The sequence below is a fragment of the Pithys albifrons genome, chromosome 7 (genome assembly GCF_047495875.1).
Source record: "Pithys albifrons albifrons isolate INPA30051 chromosome 7, PitAlb_v1, whole genome shotgun sequence".
Taxonomy (NCBI): domain Eukaryota; kingdom Metazoa; phylum Chordata; class Aves; order Passeriformes; family Thamnophilidae; genus Pithys; species Pithys albifrons.
The window spans coordinates 44,176,540-44,197,665 of record NC_092464.1 but is presented as its reverse complement, the minus strand read 5'-3'; the positions used below and the strand labels follow the sequence as shown (position 1 = coordinate 44,197,665).

General features: G+C 39.5%; 2 protein-coding genes across 3 annotated transcripts in view; one reads left to right on the top strand and one right to left on the bottom strand.

Moving 5' to 3' along the window:
• ACAD11 (acyl-CoA dehydrogenase family member 11) overlaps positions 1–21,126 on the top strand; it is a 31,861-nt gene that overhangs the window by 2,947 nt on the left and 7,788 nt on the right. For both annotated transcript variants that reach the window (XM_071561224.1, XM_071561225.1), the window contains exons 2-13: positions 1,253–1,352; positions 1,560–1,685; positions 3,316–3,477; positions 3,934–4,098; positions 5,725–5,872; positions 6,448–6,569; positions 7,005–7,111; positions 7,257–7,377; positions 9,098–9,175; positions 9,542–9,680; positions 9,793–9,900; positions 11,066–11,164. In XM_071561224.1, coding sequence (XP_071417325.1) covers positions 1,253–1,352; positions 1,560–1,685; positions 3,316–3,477; positions 3,934–4,098; positions 5,725–5,872; positions 6,448–6,569; positions 7,005–7,111; positions 7,257–7,377; positions 9,098–9,175; positions 9,542–9,680; positions 9,793–9,900; positions 11,066–11,164 — 1,475 coding nt within the window. The remainder of the gene's footprint in view (positions 1–1,252; positions 1,353–1,559; positions 1,686–3,315; positions 3,478–3,933; positions 4,099–5,724; positions 5,873–6,447; positions 6,570–7,004; positions 7,112–7,256; positions 7,378–9,097; positions 9,176–9,541; positions 9,681–9,792; positions 9,901–11,065; positions 11,165–21,126) is intronic.
• Positions 13,085–17,962, bottom strand: ACKR4 (atypical chemokine receptor 4). Its single transcript, XM_071561228.1, has 2 exons — positions 17,875–17,962; positions 13,085–15,022 (listed from the first exon to the last, which is right to left on the bottom strand). Exon 2 carries the CDS (start codon positions 15,001–15,003, stop codon positions 13,942–13,944), a length of 1,062 nt encoding a protein of 353 aa, XP_071417329.1. The 5' UTR covers positions 15,004–15,022; positions 17,875–17,962; the 3' UTR covers positions 13,085–13,941.

Sequence of the window (21,126 nt, the reverse complement as noted above, 5' to 3'; positions counted from 1 at the left end):
CTCACCAGAGGAAGCAGCGAGTGCCCTGCTGAGCCTTTTGGATCCTCACCAGTCTCTGGGGCCAGATGGGATCCACTCCAGGGTGATGAGGGAGCTGGCAGAAGAGCTTTCTGAGACACTCTCCATCATTTACCAACAGTCCTGGCTCACCAGGGAGGTCCCAGACAATTGGAAGTTGGCCAGTGTGACTCCAATCCACAAGAAGGGCCAGACGGAAGATCTGGGAAACTACAGGCCTATCAGCCTGACCTCAGTGCCCAGCAGGGTTATGGAACAGATCATCCTGAGTACCATTACACAGCACCTTCAGGATTGGCCAGGGGATCAGACCCTGGAGGTGTTTAAGAAGAGACTGGATGTGGCACTCAGTGCCATGGTCTAGTAGGCAGGAAGGTGTTAGGTCAAAGTTTGGGCTCCATGATCCCAGAGGTCTTTTCCTCTGATTCTATGATTCTGTAATCAGGCTGGCATACAGCGGGGCTTGGTACTAGATCAGTAATTTAGTCATAGAATAGAATCATAGAATGGTTTGGGTTGGAAGGAATCTTAAAGATCAGCTAGTTCCAAACCCCTGCCATGCACACCTTTCTCTATGTCAGGTTGCTCAGAGCCCCATCCATTCTGGCCTTGAACACTTCCAGGGGTGGGACATCCACAAGTTCTCAGAGCAACCCATCCAGTGCCTCACCCACCCCCCTCACATTAAAGGATTTTTTTTCTAATATCTAATCTAAACCTCTTTCAGTTTGAATCCCTTTCTCAGTGTTCTGTCATTGCATGCTTATGTAAAAATCCCTGTCCAATCTGGAGAGCTTTCTTTATGCTTACATTGTTCAAAATACAGCTTGCCAAAGGGCAAATACAATTGTGAGCTAGTGAGAATTCTTCTCTGTTTAATTCCTCCAAATCATAAAACTTTGAAGTTCATACCTCCTGCATACCTTGAATAAGTTAATGATGTCTTTCTAGGGAGGAGAGGTAAGGAGAACAAATTGGCTGTGACCTCTCAACAGTGAAAGAAGACATCTCTCTTATAAGTAGAAATAGAACCTCTGACTTCTGATTTTGTAGGCTATCACTTGCTTCTTTTTAAGACTAGATTTGAACAAAACCCCACAACACAAAACAGCTCCTGAGAAGTCTTTCTCTGTCCTCCCGTTTTGTTTAGGCCAAGTTGCAGTGCATTTTGCATAATTTCTGTTAAAATATATAAGTACTTGAATTTGTAAGTAATTATAATCTCTCTTTGTAGCTCAGGCCAGTCAAATCCAACCTTTTACCTTCAGAAGGGTGAGCAGGCTTATGTGCTCAGGAAGAAGCCCCATGGACCCCTTTTACCTAGAGCACACAAGGCAAGTATCATTCTTCATTCAGCTCCAAACACTTTTGCAAATGACTAAGTCTTAAACACGATGGTCCAGCACACTGTTGAATGTGTCTAGAAATGCAGTGAACTGCTGGATCAGAAGTTAAACGTGAAAGGGGATACATGGACATTCATTGTGCTCGTTTATGTTTGGGAGGCTTTACTTGACCCTAAATTTCTGTGTCTCCTTCAGGTTGACAGAGAATATCGTGTGCAGAAAGCCTTATTTTCAGCTGGTTTTCCAGTGCCTGAGCCCCTGTTGTATTGCAGTGATGTTTCTGTCATTGGGACAGAGTTTTATGTAATGCAGCATGTACAGGTTGGTCTTCCAGTCTGAGAGATTCTTTCCTTCTCCCTTCTACAAGCTGCTTTTAAATGTCTAAAACCTTTCTGTTAGAACCTTACCCAGCACTCACTAAGTTTTGTGATATGAACATAAATAATCTTCTGATATTTTCAAGAAATGCTAGCTGTCAGTAATTCTCACAGATTTCAGCTTCTTCAGGGCTTATTTCCCATTTTGTTGAAATATTCAGCTCAGTATTTGACCTCTTGTTCTTGTTCTTTTTTTCAGCTCTCAGAATAATGTCTTGAATTAAGATAATATTGTTTCTGTGAAAAACAAACACAAGTCAGAGGGAAAACAGTCAGTTTATAAAGTTATACTGAATCTTTGGACATCCTGAAACCTGTTTAGTACTGAAGATTGACATACGATCACCTTTGCTTGAAAACCAAGCAGGATTCCAGTTCAAACACTAGTTTCAGAAAGAGCACAGCATAGTTTATCTGTGGTCCATCACTCTGGGGGTGCTGTAGCTGAGCAGATACTGCTTCTGTTAGATTTTGGTGATTTTGAGTGTAAGTCTGCTAGATCATGGTTTGGTTTTTTTTTTCCTGTGGGAGCAGAGTTTGAACCAAGACCTCTTGCCTTTCATTGCATCCTACTCTATCATCAGGTTCACTGGGAAATTAGAAATGTAAGATTGTCCAGTTCCTGGAGATGAACTTAACCTTCCTACAAAACCCATGCATCAAGAGTAATATAATGTAAAAGCTGTGAAAAATTTGAAACAGATTTCTTACGTTAAAGTTGGAGAATTTTTCTGGTTTTGAGAACAAAATGATTCCTTAAGAAGACACCTTGCTGCATTTGTAGAAGCACAGTCTATCCATTCTATGATGGACAGCACTGCACTGTTTTTAACAGATAAGTTGTGTATTTAGAAAACAACCATACACTTACTCTGCTGAATGAACTATTGCACAATATGAAACCTGATTTTGAGATTTGTTATGCAGGCTCTTTCAGTAAAAAATTTCTCTTGCTGCTTTAGCTGTGTAAATATATCGAAGCCATCATGCAAACCTGTGAAATTGTGGAATTTGGAGGAGAGAGGATTCTGTTTTTCCTCTTCCATCATGTTACTGGCAGAGTCAAAATTAAAAGAGAAAATGGAAAAACACACCCATCTTTTAAATATACTTAACTGTGTTTAAGGAGAACACAAGTGAATTTAGGTGGATTGTTTGCCTCAGCAGGTGCAACCCATCTATTTCCCTCAACTCCCTCCCTGCACCCCCTGCCATCTCCCTCTGGTCTTTATTGATATTTTTCTGCAAGTTAGTTGTTAGAGGCAATACAGTAACCTTGTTTTTTCCTAGTGCTTTCAAGCTGAAGGATATCTGGATTCAGTGCTCCAATTCAGACTTTCATCTACTGAATATATGTTATTTTAATTGGCTTCCAATAGATAGCCCATATACTAATGATCTTAGATCACTGTGAATCCCTTCATTTGCCCTGGGTGAGAAATAAAATAAACAAGGAAGGAATTTTTGTTTGCATAGGAACTGTTGGTTCACTACATTTGTTTTTGATCATGAAAGGTATAGCTTTACATCTGATGTGTGCATCCCACCAAATACCTGATTTATGATATTTCTAGGGTCGCATTTTTCGAGACATCTCACTGCCTGAAGTGGGCCCAGCAGAACGTTCTGCTTTGTATATTGCAATGATAGAAACTTTGGCCCTGTTGCACTCCTTCAATTTACAGTCACTGGGCCTCCAAGGATATGGTAGAGGACCAGGATACTGCAAAAGACAGGTAAAACTATTCAAAAAATTCTCTTGTCTTGTCAGGTGTTTGAATATTTATTTGATTTGCAAGCTAAATTATTAATATTAATTATTAAGACTTGTAACCATCCTATTTTGGCTATTAAACACCTTCACTTAGTTCAACTATTTTGTGCCCTGTATAAAGTTACTACTACATTCAGATTGATTCTGTAATGCTATGCTAAGGGAATAACACTAATTTGCTTTTGGAATGTAATTAGATTTGGGCTATGTAAATAAGATTGAAATAGAAAATAGAGGTAATCTTTGTAGGAACTTTTGATCTCTCAGTTCACATTTGCAGGTGCAGAGGTGCTGGGGTTTACTGAATTTTCAAGTAATGTGGTAATAGTGAAAAACCAGAAGCACATGCTTCAGAATTTTGTGCTCTTTAAAAACTTGTGCATCAGTTGGAAAATCTGGAGTGTTTCTATTTCTTTAGGTGTCAACTTGGAAAAAACAGTATGATGCAGCTGCTCACACAGATATCCCTGCAATGAACCAACTGGCTGAGTGGTTAGCAAACAACTTGCCACCTGATGATAACGAGGAAAGCCTGATTCATGGGGACATGAGAATAGATAACATCATCTTCCATCCAACAGAGGTATTCAAAACATTTGTTAGTACTCCTACTCTGTAATGGGACACTGCTGAGCATTATTTTAGTGTATGATACATCTTTGAAAGGAGCAGGAGAAAACTTAACTGTTCTCTATGTATGGTGTTTAGGTACCTAACAGAATCCTGGTTTTCATTCCAGGGGCTAGACAGAATTGATAGAATCACAGAATGGTTGGGGTTGGAAGGGACCTTAAAGATCATCTAGTACCAGCCTCAGTAGGGACACATTTCACTATACCACATTGCTCAGGACCCCATCCAGCCTGGCCTTGAAAGATACTCAATTTATTCATTAGTTCTAGTCCTTTCTTCAAAGTCCAGGAACAAAACATTTTATATGCATAAATCCTATTGAGTTCACTGCAACTGAAGTCTCACTTCATTAAACTACACAAGCATCTGATCCAAAGCCTGTTGACATCTGTGGTGTGGCTTCAATTAACAGTGGCTTTTGGAACAGGATCTGAATACATGATACTAGTGGAAGAAAAGAAAAATCTTCCAAAACTGCTTAGTTATGGAGCACACATAGATCACAGAGACCTTGAAAGGAAAAAGAAAGAGACTTTCTGATTTGTGGAAATAAAGATGTGTTCCCTATCTATCAACACAGTTGCGTTTTCATTGTTTTTTTCCATGCTATTTGCTGTGTTGTGACCAGAAGATATGCCTGGGATTTGTGACCAAGACTCCACAATTCCTGCTTCACAACAAAGCAGCAGGTCCCAGGGATTCCCATTGTTGTGCATGGATTAGTGATAGAGACACAGTTTGTAGGCTTAAATATGCTGCCTGACCCCTAAGCAGATAATTTGGCAGTCTCAGGGACTCTCCCAGCTGTTCCTGATGCAGCTGAAGGAATTGACTCAGCTGTATGTAGGTAATTTTAAGTGATCTGTGGAAAATGTTCCTGTATATGCAGGAGTGACCATGTAGGAAGGACCTTTGCACATAGTTTAGGTAGCCACGGCTCATGGGTAGCTGGAGCGTTTGCTCAGGCTGACAGACCAGCTGGATCATAAGAATTTATCAGAATGGCAGAGAGGGGGCTCTAAGCCCACGCAGTAGAAGACACCATTGCAGGGGTCCCTGCAGCAGAGGCTCCTCTCACTATCTGGGCAGGGACACTTCCTGCTTAAGAAATTCAGTTTCCCATGTGGGTGTTAATTGTGCATAATATTGTGATAAATTAGGGGGGTTGGTGCATGGTCTGTCTGAGTTTTTGTGCCAAAGGACCGTGCAACAGGACTGGGGAAAACCACAACAACTATTAGTACTACTGCTCTTTAAGATATTGTTATTCAATCATGTTTTGACTAGAAGAGTACAAGTTTCTGACAGGAAGAACATTACTCAAAAATACAGATTTAAAGCAGATTCTCTTTGGAAAAATGCTAAGCTTTCTGGACCTGTGTGAATATTAATTTTCTGCAGATCTTTAGACAGTGCTAAAAGGAGCTGTTTTTGCTGTACACAGCTACAGTGCATGTTTATAATTTTAAACATACAGTAATGAAATAAAACTCTTGGATATAGGTGGTGTTGTACATTTGTGAGTGGAGAGAATTTGTCTTCCAACACTCACTTGAGGTTTTTATTTTTATTTAAGGCTCGTGTTTTGGCAGTGCTGGACTGGGAACTTTCAACTACTGGTCATCCTTTAGCAGATTTAGCATATGCCACTCAATTCTACTTTTGGCCTACATCTATTAAGAACTTGGGTCAAGGAACTATCTTGGGTTTCAAAGACACCATAGGTATGAAAATGTAATCTTTTTGTTGAAACAAATTCCAGGGTTGGTTGTTACCCTTACAAACAGGAATTAAATGGTAAATTCACAAACATTCCATTTTGCACTAGAAAAGAACTTTTCCATATTTTCTTCATTGTAGGAAACATGCTCATAGTGAGGCTTTAGGTAGTTCTGTTTTAACATGCTGTGTCTTAGCCACAATATGCCACTTCAGTAAAAGTATATCTTGAACCTTTCTTAGAAATAATGGAAAAAACCATAAATTTGAATGCAAATATATCTTTTATTTAAAAACTGAAAAAAAACTCCAGCCTGTCTCCACAAGTGAAACTAATTTCCTGACTGCAATGGAGGTGAGGGCTGGTGGGAAGTGTTACAGTTACTTGAAAATCTGGCAACTTGTTTTTCCTTTGGTCTCCCATATCACAGTTATGCAATAAGAAATGATAAATCGTGGTGTTTGCTATGGAAATGAAATGTCTCGTAAAGATGGAGAACTCTTCACATGTTGAAGAATAAGGTAGAAAAAATAGAAAATGTTGAGTATTCTAAAAAAATTCTGCTGTATTTTTTTGTAGAAAGCCCTTCATTTGAAGAACTGGTTTCCATTTACTGCCGCTGCCGGCGTATTAACACCACTTTATCCAACTTCAACTTTTTTCTTGCTTTGTCCTATTTTAAATTGGCATCAATAGCCCAGGTAATACACTCACATTTGCTGCAATGGCACATATTTTTGTCTGTATGTGGATAGTTAATTTAGTCATGGATAATAGTCATATATCTGCACTGTTGTCTGCTGGCCTGAGGAACAGACCGGACCTGCTTGCAGTATCATATGCAGACATATCTATCTTTCTTTTTCACTTTTTTGTTTTCATCTACTGCTTTTGGTGGTTTGCCTTTAGGTTGGTTTAGCTGGGATATTTTTTTAACTGTTGTGGAGCAAGTATCTCCATTATATCAGAAATGGACCAAAACCAGTATTAACATAACCCAGTAAAATCTGTCTGGGTTCTTAATTTTTCCTTTTAAGAATATGGGCATTTAAGTGTTACTTTCATAGTTGAAGAAATCACCCATGTGTTAAAGAGACAATTTTAAGAGCATAATTATACCTTTCTTTTGGCTCTAGGGTGTATATGCAAGATATCTCCTTGGCAATGCTGCTGCAGAGAATAGTCATGAATTTGCCAAGGTTGTGGAGCCTTTGGCAGAGAGAGGGTTAGAGCTCTCAAAAAGGTAAGAGTGGTCTGAACTACTGGTCAAAGGCAAGGCAAAACTTTTAAAACATCCCCATTTGTTTAAATGCCTGTGTAAAGCAGCTTATGTTACTGTGAGGGGAAATCTGGTCTGTCTTGTTACTCTATTGAATGTTCTTCCCCAGGTCCTCTTTCAGCAGCACACAGCACATTTCTGGAGAGCTCTTCCATCAAAGCAGGAAAGGCCAAGAAATTTTGCTGAAGGTCAAGCAGTTCATGAAGCAGCACATTTATCCAGCTGAGAAGGTAAAAGCTTTTAGTTAACCTATTTATAAAGGAACATTTTCTGACCAGACTTTATAAAAATGTAAAACTATGTATAGAAATCATGTTCTCCTATTTTGGTTTGTTTTCCAAAACAGCCTTATTTTCAGGCAGTGATGTTTGTGGCATTGTGAAATAGTAGCAGAAATCATTATTGTCTATATTTTTTTTTCAGAGTTAAAAGGTAGGATGCATTGTTAATGAAAGCCAGGGGTTACTTTTTAAATGTTTTGAAGTGTAAATACTTGTATTTTTACAAAGCGCTACTTTTTAAAGGAATTTGCTAAAATGCTTTAACAAAGGACCAAAACTCTTAAAAACAGAAAGACACTGATTTAAAAGTGGGAACTGTTGTTTTTAACCCTGTGAAGCTGAATGTTTCTGTTTCTTGCTTTCTCTTTTAAGATGTGACTTTCATGACAAAAACTGGGATCATGTGATGCATCAAGGTAGCCTCATTCCTGAGCATATTTAATGCCAGTGGAGATTTGACACCAAATAGTGAAATACCCACAGAAGTCCATAATTAGCAGAAGAGAAAGCGAGAGGAATAATTTTCCTTCTTATCCTAGGGAGATTAGAGATTTTCCACTTAAAATATTGGTCCAGCTTTTAACCTTATGGAAGCACAGATGACTTTTGTTGCAGAACTGTTTAATGTGGCTTTCTGACTTTTGTGGGTTTTTTGTTCTTTGTTTGTTTGTTCTTTGTTTTGATTTTTTTGTTGGCATCAGGCAGAAGTGTAGAGAACTTATTAATCAAAAAGATTTGTGAATGCATCCGCCTGTTGTGAGAAGGGGCTAAGGGCAGTAACTCTTGATATGCAAAACTTCTTAAGTCTGTCTGTGACTAGTTTGGGATTGTAGTTCAGGACTGTCCAAGGAAGCCTTGCAATATGTACTTGCTTTAAAAAATAAATGGACCACAAAGTTTTGCAGATGAGTAGTGTTGTGCTTGTAAATTATTTCTGATAACGGGAATTGTGAATCGGGACTTGTAAGTTTTACCTGGGCATTTGTCTTACGGTGACATTTGCAGAGGAGGGCACTAATTTTACTCATTCTATGACTAGTTCAGGTCCAGATTTGAAGTGCTGTGCCTCACTAAAACATGCTTGTGAAAATACTAAGATTACTGAATATATAGTTCTACTTACTACAATCACTGGTGCTCGGAACGGCTGCCTGCATAGCCTGTTAAGGAATTACTTTGACAGAAAGAGAAAATGTGTTCTTTGTGGGGTTTTTCTGTTACCAAAAGATTAACTGTTTTACATATCTGAGTGTTGTGGTGGGAAACCCAGATCCTTGGTGTCAGTGTGTCAAGACTTTTATTTGTTCTTTTACTTTGGGTTTGTACCTCTTGTGTGTACTGTTGGTAGCAGGTACTCATATCATCAGAAAATACTGTCCTGGCATCATCACCACATGCTTTAAACCAACCCAAATAATTGCATTAAATAAGGTACTGATTGGGGTAATTTCTGTGACACACTTAATACCTTGCAAAATTAATATATTGCAGTTTGATTTTCAATTACATGTATAACTTTATAATGCAACTAACTATATAATGAAAACCTGTGTTGAATATTTATTTAATTGGTTTCTTTGTGCAGAAGGCTGGAAGAGACATCATGTTATTATTTCTGTGTTACATATGCTCTTAATTTTAACAGCATCTTTTTAATTGTTTCTCTAAGGAAATAATAAAGTACTATACGGAACATGGAAATACTGAGGAGAAATGGAAGAAACCACCACTGCTTGAGAGACTGAAGGTATGGGACAAGAAATATTCTCAGCATTCTAGCAGTGCAAGAGCACAAGAGTGTTTGGCATATCTTGCTGGAGAAGTTACTTTGTATGGGAAGACACAGTGTGAGGAATAGTGGAAGAAAAGGAAGAGGGAAGTGTGCAAATGAAGGTGGAGTAAAACAAAGTGAGTTCTGTGAGGGGTATGTCTGAACTTTAAGTCAAAGGCTACCTATTATTTCAAAATAACCATTGAAAAAGAGCCATCAGATACATTAGACAGTATGTTAGGGAGGAAGGAAGAAAACATGTAGCCAGCCAGAATTTATGTTTCTCTTTTTTTTTTTTTAAGATTTCTTGTTGGTATTTTTCTCTGTTGGTTCTCGCAACAGGAAATGGCAAAAGCAGAAGGCCTGTGGAACCTTTTTCTCACAGATATCAGTGGTCTCAGCCAGCTTGACTATGCCCTAATAGCCGAGGAGACAGGGAAATGTCTCATTGCTCCTGAGGTTTTCAACTGCCATGCACCAGGTTAGCAGCCCCATCCCATAACTGCAGCACTGAGAGCATCAACAGATTGGTCATCTGACACCTTATGAGTTGTGTGTCTCAAGGGGTAAACATGACTGCTGCTTTGTTACAGACACTGGAAACATGGAGGTCCTACACATGTATGGCACTGAGGAGCAAAAGAAAGAGTGGCTGGAGCCTCTCCTGGAAGGGAAGATTAGTTCTTGCTTCTGCATGACAGGTAAAGTCTTCTCTATAAGTTAGAGGCAATTGGGAGACATTTCACAAGGTACATGCAAAAAGTAGAAAACCACAGATTGTGTGTTAGTGAATTAATGCAGACATTTCCACTGTATCTGTGAATGTGTTTCATGACAAAATCTATGAGGTGTGAATGCAAAGGGAAGCACCCTTGCTTCCCTTCCCTGATAGTTATTGTTTTTCATGATTGCAATAATTGGTATTTGCTTTCTGTATATTTTCAGTTTATTTTTAGCACTAGTAAAATAGCTTTTATAGCACCAAACAGGCTTACAATAGAGCTTACCCTTTTTGGTGATGTGCTTTGGGGTTCTTCAGAAACACACAGTCAGCTACAAGTATGATTACTGTGATTAAAGTTGTGCATTTTAGCAGAATGACATAGGCAGAGGTTTTAAGATAGAATCTGGAGATAACTTGCTTTGTCCATAGCATTGTAATAATTTTTTCTCCTTAAAGCTGGTGGCATTCAGCATCTCCGGAAAATGTGACTATTGCTGTAGGAGGGCAGCTTTTGGAACACGTGATGCCAAATCTTGATCCTCTTTGTCAGAGGAGTACAGAGAACTCAGCCTTACAGAGGTGGACCCTAATTTTGCAAATTCCAATTCACTGTATTCCCTAAGAGGAAAGAGATGCTTTTACTTTAAAGCAAAAGCTTTTGCCTATAAAAATGGTAATGGTGAAAGGAGAGAAGAAGAATCTTTCCTATTCCAAACAATCATTGATGACATTTTGCTGACAACTTTGTGTAGTCTATTTCATATATTACCACAAAATTAGTTTCAATCATTTTGTTTTCACTTGAGAAGAGCCCAGGGGAAGAAAAAGGCTAAGATGTGACTGTTTTCTGTAAGTACATTGGAGAGATAAAAGATTTGAAAACATCAGGGAAGAAAGAAGGCTGTTGATTATAGTGGGTATTCTGAGCCCAACAACGAGTACATTTAAACTGGCTGTGAATAACAGGTTGTTGGACAATACCAAGTCTTTTGACCACCAGCAGTGAGGCTCTGAAAGCAGCTTTCTTACTGGGAGCAAAGCAGTGTCACTGTTAATAGAATATATCTATAGCCTTATATTTGTGGAGGTAGTGCTACTTCTGTATCTAAGGCAGTGGTTTGGTTTTGTTTCCTTTAACACAGAACCTGATGTGGCTTCAAGTGATGCCACCAATATGCAGTGCAGCATTGAGCGAGATGGAAACAGTTACGTGATCAATGGCAAGAAGTGGTGGAGCAGTGGTGAGTGTGGAAACCCTAAATAAGAATGGCTAAGCCTAGATTGTATCTCCAAGAACTGTTAAAGCAAAAATATTTATGCTTTACTTCTGAGATGAAAATTTGTCTTTTCTTAAGTAAAGGCAATAGAATTTAAAACAACAAAAAGAACTGAATTGAGCTTTTGTTCTGTGTACCAAAGTCTGAGACTAAAATCCAGTTTGGAGGTTTGGATGCTTTTTGGAATCTCTGAATTTTGTTCACAGAATGAATGCCACTATTTTTCTTTAAATGTTACCTCTTCCTGTCAGATAACCTACACATTTATGCCATACTCATATGAGCATACTATGTAGTTACAGTAAAATGTGGCTACTTTTAGTCTGTGATGCTGTTGGACTGATTTATTACAGGAGATTTTCTTATTTGATAATTTCCAGTAAAATCAATGGATTGTACTGCAAGTGGTAAGTGTCCCTAATACTGTAGTACTGTTATGTTTTTGCCAAAACATGTGTGACAGCCACTTGAAAGTCATCATTCCCTGGGAGTTTGGAAGCCAAGTAAATAAACTGAGTTGATAAACTTGAATGTCTCATTCCTGTACGCGAGTGTGTCAGCTCCCTGCTGATCCCTGCTTGTGCAATACCAAGATTCACCAGAAGATAGGTCTCTCTCTCTTTTCTACTCCTGTAAAACTGTCAGGAAAAGGAGCACAGTATCTTGTCTCCTGTTAGGGTTGGGGTTAGCTGTCTGCTGCCTTTGCTCTGGGTCAATGTCTCTGAGCAGGGCACTACAGTCCCTGAGGAGGCAATGGGAAAGTTTTTGGGAGGTAACACACACACACAAAAAAAAAATAACATTCATAAAATTAGTTATGTGAATTATTAAAAGGAATGTAAATGTAAAGTAAGCATGATTTGATTTGTCTTAGTTTCTAATAAAAACAATTAGGACAGTCAGATTTGCATAAAGACAGAGTTGTAAAAATGTTCATTCAACTCTGTCTTAGTTTCTCTTTCTGTCTGCTTGGGTTTATTTTGTTTGCATGTGTTGAGGATTTTTGTTTTGTTGGGTTCTTTTGTTTTTGATTGGGTTTTTGTTTTTCATTTTTAGTCTGAGTGGAACATTAGGGAATTGGATGTTTGGGAATTCCAGAGGCCTGACAGCCTGGTCAGAATGTCACTCTGTGTGCAACCAGCCTGTATTTGTGATGGCAAGTCATAAATCACACATGCAAGGAGTCAGTTTCTTCGTGGAAGAACTTGAGTTTCTTACCATACTCTGCATGGGCGTTCTGCATGAGCACAGTAAATCCAGTATGGCTTAAATATGTCAGATTTATGGTGTATTTGTAGAATGTCTGCAAGCACTTCTGACTTACCCATTCACACCCTCGTGTTTCTCAAAACACTGGGCAGAAACTCTGTAAGCTTTTTTCATCCAGACAGGGAGAAGAGGCTCATATATTGTTTATGCTACTGTTGTTTCTTGTCTGTCACTTCAGAGCTTTTTCTCCCAGTCCAAAGTTGTGTAACTAAGATCAATATCTCAAAAGGAGAGATTCTTGTTGGCTTTCATAACCCATGAATCAGGCATTTTGTCCGAGCCCGCAGGATGTTTGAAGACAAGGACAGTATGCTGCAACACCACTTCTTAATTTTGAAAGCTAATCTAATATGTCAGCTTATTTGAAATGCTTCCAGTGACTCACAGAAACTGCTGTTTTCCTGAAATCCCTGCCAGCTCTGTGGCAGGGGACAGCTTTGGTACTTCTCTGTACAAACTAATTCCACAAGCTCCATATAGAGACAGGACCACCCGGACTTGTCAAGCAAAGCCTCTACTCTTTCCTGAGTGGTAAATGCCTGTGATGAGAGATGTCAGTACCTTCTAAAACAAAACTAAAAAAGTATGCATAAACAAAAGCCAGTGCACTTTTTTGTATGCTTAGATTTTATTGAATCTCCATGTATTTCAACAGATACATTTATTGCATTGTTCGATTAATTAAAAAAAATCTGAATAAAAATTCCAGACCCTGTATCTGGAGATTAACTTAATATTTTCTTACATTTACAGAGATCTAGAATGTGCCTCCCACAGAGCACTGAGCTTGTTGAAGTTTAGAGTAGCAGAAAAGGAGAGTGAAAAGTCATTTTTCTCTAGTAATGGAGAAGGAGTTACTGCTTTTTGTGGAGGATGTTGTTGTTGCCATACATATGTAGAAACACATAGAGAGTGACTTTTTCTCCCCCTCTCAATTCTCAGCCATAAACTTATATATCATTTCGGGCTAAAAGGAATGATATGGAATGCCAGCTGAGTTGAAAAATGGAACTGAGTTATTAGGCAAATGTCCTGAAGTTTTACAAAACAGTTGGAGAAACACAAGAGTATTAACATTTGGTACAAAAGTTCCTGTACTGCTGTTTTATTGATGGTGGTTTCTTCCTCTGTTTTAGTTAGATATTTAGACATTTACAGATTGTTCATTACACAGCTGTTTAATTGCCTAGTACACCTTAAAATTTCAGTCTTGGGGGTTTTTAGGTGTTTGGGTTGTGTTGTGTTTTTTTTGTTTGAGTTTTTGTTGTTGTTATTTAGTAAATATCTCTAGTTGTTTCTAGGAATTTCAGCACAATGATAAACATGTTCCACTTTGAACTGCACTGTAGTGTCTCAGCTAGTGTGCAGGTTCAGAAATTCATCTGAAAGCGACTTGCAGAGAAGCAGCCTTTGAAAACAGAATTAGTGAACAATTCCCTTGGTTATATAAGGTGAGGAAAGGAATGGAGAGTCTATATAGTGAAACTAATTGTTTCTTCTGTCTGGTCTTCGTAATTCATAGAAATTTCTTCAGGTCTTCCATTCTGCTGTTGCCTTCTCCAGTACCCATAATTTTTTGCAATTTTCATAATATGCATTTTAAAAGAGGCGCCAAGAAAGGCGTAGAGAAGAGGGTTCAGACAGGTGTGAAACAAAGCTATGCTCTTCGTGACCTGGAGTGCAACGTCTATGGTTTTACTGGCGTCACAGTCAGTAATCAACATGTAGATGATGTCTAAGGCTCGCCACAGCTTCACAATGTTGTAAGGCAGCTGAGTGATTATGAAAGTGGCCACTACGGCCAGCAGAACCATGAAAGGTCTAGACCTTTTAACGTTTGCTGATCTAAAGATTGCCCGAGCAGTGGCAGAATAGCAGAACAGCATTACTAGGAAAGGAAGCAGAAATTCCAGAATAACTTCCAGGATTTGAATGGTTGATTTTAAGAGTGTTTCCATGTTCATTGGAAATACAGGAAGGCATTCATTCCTGTCATTGTGTTTCTTGACTTGGTTAAATACCAGTTCAGGGATACTGAGGAAGATGGCAGATAGCCAGACACAGATGCAGGTGACACTGCAGTGTTTGCCAATTCTTCTCTGGCGCCGGGATTCAGAAATGGCCCTATATCTATCCACACTGATGCAGGCCAGGAACAGCATGCTGGAGCTGAAATTCATGGTGTACAGAGCAGAGGTGAGCTTGCACAGGGAGTTCCCAAGTTCCCATCCCTGCACTGCACTTGCAGCCCAAAAGGGGAGGGTAAAGAGCAGGAGCAGATCAGCCATGGCGAGATGCATGATGTACACGTCTGTCTTGGTCTTTGGCTTCTTGCAATAGGCATAAATTGCAACCACCAGTGAATTTCCAGCAACTCCAACGATGAAAGCCAATGTGTAGAACACAGGGAGGAATAATTTCCTGAAATTTCTCACATCGCTTTTTTCACAGAGAAGTTCATATGTATTGTAATCTATAATGTGGTTGAGGTCATCCTCCTCGTCCTCCATCCAGTAATCAGTTGAGTTATTCATGTCTCAGCCTGTGCCAAAGCTACAAGACACCAAAAAAGGGGGAGAGGGGACACCAAAGAAATAATACTGGGTTTAAGTTGTAACATTTCTGTTGAAACCTAAACCCCTTCCTCAGGGTTGCTTATACAGCCCAAATTTAAAGAATTAGGGTATTGAGAATACATCTGTGAATAATCAAAGGAGAGCTAAAAGGCAATAGGAGCAGAACAGACCGTCCGGAATTCTCAAGTGGAATAGAGTACACCTGTGAGTGCAATGCAAAGGAAATGGCTTCAGTAGAAATGCTTTCATTAACCTTAGCATTTGAGGTTGCAAGTTACTTGGAGTGCCCCTCACTGACCTCCACATTTCAGTCAAGGAGCTGTCATTGTTTTAATTGCTCTGATTCAGTTATGTTTGACAATATTCCATTGCAGCACAACTTTGTCTGTACCTTCATAGGGTTGGAATTACACCTTCCTTTCTACAGCCTCTACAAAGCAAAGGAGTACCAGCTGAAGGCTGTGAATGCTGTTAGAACAGAGAGGATAAGGAATAACAGCAGATTAAAGCTGAGGGCAAACAGTGGTATTTGGTGCTTGCTGTCATAAATTTTAACAAATTTCAGATATGAAGATAATGTAAGGAGAGTGTTGTTTGTTTCTCAGGCACACATACAAATTACATCTCAGACTCATTACATCAAGCACAGCAGTGCAGTCAGTTGCTGAACAGCAGTAGATCAAACTTAGTTTAGTCTCTATCCCACAAAGCCAGCTATGCCCACATGGAATTCCTTGGATAGAAGAGTAGAAGCAGATAGCTGTGGGTACACTGCATCTTACAGCTGGAGGCTTCTCAGGATGTTATGACAGAAAGGAATTTTACCACATACAAACTGCCCACAAGTACCCAAACAGCTCAGAAGCTCTGCTGTTTTTTCCAGTAAGATCTCATGACAAATTTACTCCATAAACATTAAGGTTGTGTTCTCACTGCCAGCTTAGTGTTGAAGTTCCTATCTTCAGGTTGTGTCTTAAGCAAGTTGTGTCCTACAGTATTTTCTTCTTTTCCTGTAATTGTGTTCATTGATTAATGTGCTGAAATTCTTTCCATTGTAAAGTGCAGTCCTGCAGTGCTCTGTTTTCTTGAATTAAGTGGGATTAAGGTTTCTGAATTGCAGTAGCAAAAACTAGCTGAGAACAAAAAACATATTCCCCCCTCTCCCATCAGCTGCAGTATTTCAGAATATGAGGTCAGTGTTGCTGAGAGAAGATTGTTATCTGATATTCTGCCCCAGAGCTACAGTTTGGCTTTTTCAAGCTTGAAAAAAACCCCAAATATAATTTCTGGGGTTTAGGCGATGGTTTGAGTGAAAGGTTTCCAAATCTTTGTACTAAACACCTGTTATATATATATATTATATATATATGTATATAAAAGTATTTAAATTTTTTTTATGTATTCTGTCTACCAGGAAAAATAAGTTACTGATTGATCTCATAATAAGGGATGCAGACCAGCTAAATAGAGAGAAATTAATAATTTCTATGGGGTTTTTTTCAGTGATTCTTATAGCCAATTTTTTAAATATTAGTTTGAAATGAACTCTTTGGTTTGGCTTCATCCTTGATGACTTTGTTGGATTATTCTGTTAACATTTCAAAAAACTCCCAATTAAACTCTAAACAATCATTAGTCTTATTTTAGGTCTTGTGATCTGTCATTTATTGTTGCCTAAATGACATGTGCAGAATGGAAAAGTACAGTCGTTCTATTTAGGACTTTGGCAAGGGATGTCTGTAGTACGCCCAACAAGCTGTGTTAGCAGGATTCTCCAGCGGCACTAATCTTTTGCAGCTTTATGGCACTTTGAGGAGAGATTTAGTTATCAGCAGCAGGTGAATCTATTTTTTTAGAAGAAGAGAAACTGCTGCAAGGAGGGTTTAATCCACTTAGCTGAGATTTGAAGAAAATTAAAAGTTAAACTGAAAAGATATGGTTGTGGTCTTCAGGCGCTTAATTACAGAATCCAGCTGGGAATGCTTAATCAAATTGGATTACTGGCGAATTTGCTTGAAAGCAAACCAGTAAATATTTCAGTGCAAACTTCAAGAAGTCTGTGTGACAGAGTAGTTTGGCTGTGACTCTGTGCTCCGCTGCCTGACCTGAGTCCTTGACAGAAAACAAGTTATCTGAAGTGCAGCAAAGGCTATTTCTCCCTTAGAAACACAGTTGTGTTTTGGCTAACGTACCTATTCATCTTTGTCGTTCGTGTATGGGCCCGTTACAAAAGGAGCAGCCCCACAGGAGCCGGGAGTTGAGCGCTGGTGGAACCAGCTCAATTTAGTCTCCATCCCACAGCCCTGCCCACATGGAATCCCTTACAGAAGCAGATTGCTACAGGTGCTCTGCATCGTGCAGCTGTAGACTCCTCAGGGTGTTAAGGTGGAAAGGAATCTTACCACGTACAAACTGCCCACAAGCACCCAAATAGCTCAGAAGCTCTGCTGATTTTTCAAATACTGTTTTCTAGGAGATATATTGATACTTTAACTCTGCAACTACGTTTTCTTGCAGAATTATTCCAGCCTTCCAGTTAAATACAAATTCAGTATTTCTGTGGGTTTAAACTGGACATGGGATTGTATGAGTGCATGTTGAATGAAGTTAATATCCCCAGTTTAAACAGAGAGATTTTTTTCCTCTAATGAATTAAGCAGTATTCTGTCCTTCTACTGAACAAATCTAATTTTCCTACTGGAAATGAGCATGTGCCTTAGTGAAATGATGTCTCTCTCTAAAAGCCAACTCAATTAAGAGTAAATGTATGTAAATAAACTAAGTATAGCACATAATATACAGAGCAGTAAATATGGAAACAGAACTAACCTTATTTTGTCAGCAGACGAGTAGCAGGTACTGCAATTGAGATGTGCCTCAGTGGAGTGGTCTGAATGGGTCTGACACATTGCATTTTGTCTTCAAGCACCACACCCTCATCTGGAAGTCAGTTGCACTTTCATTTTGACTTGCCAGTTTAAAAAAAATATTTAAAAAATTGTGCTTTCCTGGAAACACTTTTTATGTTGAACACGTACACTTCCTACGTTCCTCCCTGTTCCAACAGAACGTGAATGTTCTTTGGAAGGTCAAGGCTCTCTTACTATTTCACTGAGCTGTTGGTTGTTTTATTCCTGCAAGTTCAGATTTTTTTTTTACATTATCAAAAGGCTTTTAGCAAACCACACACTTAAAAGGTGAAAAGGAGAGAGAGGGAGGTCCATCTGGGGCTGAGTGAGTGCCACAGACTCCACAGGGAGTCACTGTTTTCTTTCCTCAGGGCACTGCTGTGCTTTTGGTGGCTGCCTGTGTAAGGTTTTAAGGGATCCTTATGTCCCCTCTGTAAGTAACTTTTTAGGGGTTACAATAGAAAGATGAGTTTGCTTTCTGTGAGATGGGGCAGGTGGCTCCTTCAGTATGTGAAACCAGAAAGATGGTAATGAAAATATGTGAAGGCAGGTGGTGAATTGTCAACCAGAGTATAAAGGAGATAATCCTTCATCCTGTGGGAGAGTTCAGGGACTTGAATGTTGCCAGTCAGACCTGATATCAAATTAGTTTGATAACATTTCTACAGAAACTGCAAGTCAGATACTGTAGAAGGAAAACAGAAAGATGATATTGCATCTATGAGGTTTCCTTCTCTTGCATTGTGCTGTCTCCATTACAAAGTCAAAACTTACAGGAAAGGGTAGATGGAGACAATCAGCACTTTACATGCAGATATTAGAGTTTCTGCACTGAGGTGTGGGCTTACCTGTGCTAAGAATTCCTAAAATGATTGATCTTGCTTAAATTTCCACAATCTCTACAGCTTCAAATTGTTGTCTTGTGCAAGAATGCCCTGCGTAGTGTGTCAGGAACCTTCTGTGATCTGTTTGGTTAGAGAATGGTGCTAATAACACCAAGGCTGTGGGTTTGACCTCCATATGGGCCATTCACTTAACAGTTGGATCTGGTGATCCTTGTGGGTCCCTTCCAACTCAGAATAGCCTGTGAAATCCAGCTTTGTTTGAATTATCCTGTAGCAGTCTAATGAGTTTCAGTAAATGCAATATTGAAGCCAAACAACAGAGAGAGTGACTGAACAGACTGGGGGTCAGATTTTGTTTTTTTGGCAATCTGATGCACCTGCCATGACTAGATTAGCCTTCTGTCTGTGCTTCATTATTTCGAAATATGTGAAAGGAAAGGTTCTTAAAAAGGGCAGCTAAAAATATAGTGGGCATCTGTTTTCCACATGCTTCCTTTCCATTCAGAACGAGAAGATAAAATGGGCTGGGAGAGGAATTGGAGTTTAGAGAAAGTGCCACAACATTTATGCATATTTCTGCTGTGTTTTGATCTTCAGTTATCACAATATTTCAGTGGTGTTCTTCATGGTGCCAGGTAAGACATTTGGGTTGCTTCCAGCATACCTCCTGGCAAGTCATGTCATGGCTTAGAGGCCTGAGCTGTATCTCTTTAAAATAAATGAACCTCTCAGTTCTAAATAAACTTGGTCTCAATATAGCCACCAACAAGAGAGAATAATCAGGCTAGAACTGAAAATGCTCCCCCAGCATTGTGTGTCACCTGCAGAAGTGCCCCAGAGGTTCTGTGGGCAGGCTGAAGGAAGGCAGCTGTTGTAAATCCTGCACTGTTTATTGCATTGCCTCAGCCTCTTGCAGGGTGCAGGGAGAACAGAACCTTCCAGTCAGAGCACAGAAGTGATACTGTTGTGTGGGTGTTTCAGGATGGCCCTTGGGGCTCAGAAATAACAAAAATTATTTAGTAAGTAACAGTGAATGCAAAACGAATTTAACTGAAAGTGCTGTGGCTGTGTAAAAGTGGCTTGAAGGTGAGGGAAAAAGCATTCCTGAGCTCAGCAGCTGCTCCCACTGGGACCACCTGACGCTGTGAGCTCCAGCTGGGAATGGGCAGTAGCCACGCTCAGTGGCAGGACTTGCACAGCCCTTGCAGCTGCAGAGCCCCAGCACTGCCTCTGCCTTTACTGCTTGTAGCCAGTTTGCTTGCAGCTACATTATAGTCTTTACATGAACCAGATGGCTGCAGTGTTATCTGGAGAAGATGAGCTAAAACTGTGGAATATGATATGCAAGTGCATAGGAATTACTGCAGGCTCTTATGGCACAGTGTCCATTTTCTTCATTAGAAAATCCCCACATTACAGCAATTAGTACCACACTTCCATCCACCCTACTTGGTCCAGTTTCATCTTGTAGGAGAGTCCAGAATGTGTTTATCACTGCCTGTCAGGAATTTGGCAAGTTGCCACAGACCCCTCATCTTCAGCAGAGAGGAGCTGCCCAGTGCAGCAGCCGGCAGGGCAGGAACCACAGGTGTTCTGGGCAATCAGGTAGTGGTGTATCCTGCCTTAGTCATCTCAGACAAAAAAGCTGAAGCCTGAATGTTGAAAAACAGATGAATAGATTGCAAGAATTAAGTGCTAATGGCTTCTGAAAGCAAGCTATATGGCAGCTTCTGTAAGTACAGGTTATACTCCTGTGTCTGTGCCACATTTAGAGCCCTTTCCACCAGAAAGAGCCTGTATAAGTTGAGTGTGTGAAGATCAGTAATCCTAAGCACGTTGTGCTCCAGATAGCAAAGCCTGGGCTTGTAGAAGGACTATGGCCAGCCCTCTAAGCATGTTTTAAAATACCATTGTCTTTGCTTGTGTGTCATGAAGAGTTAGAAAGTATAACAAGTTAGTTAAACTTAAGATGTTTCCCAGTATAGCAGCACTATTGTTTAAAAGTTTTGTTCACTTTATACAGTCATGGAAAAATTTATTGAGAAGCTTTTCAATATGCAAATGTGGTTAGAACTGACCTTCTAAAATGTCTGCCTTTTGTTCAGTTGTGAGTTTCTTGCAAAACTACTTCTAACTCCTACCAAAATAACAGGCTTCTCTGAGTCTTCCTCCCTCCCCCAGCAGCTTTGAATTCTGTAAGGAATGTAAAAATGCCATTTACAAATGAGAGATTTATTCCATCCAGGCCATCTGCATTCCTTCCAAAGCACTGAAGTCTTTCAGTCTTGCATTAATCAGAACTACTTTTTGCCTTTTGTGGGTAAAAG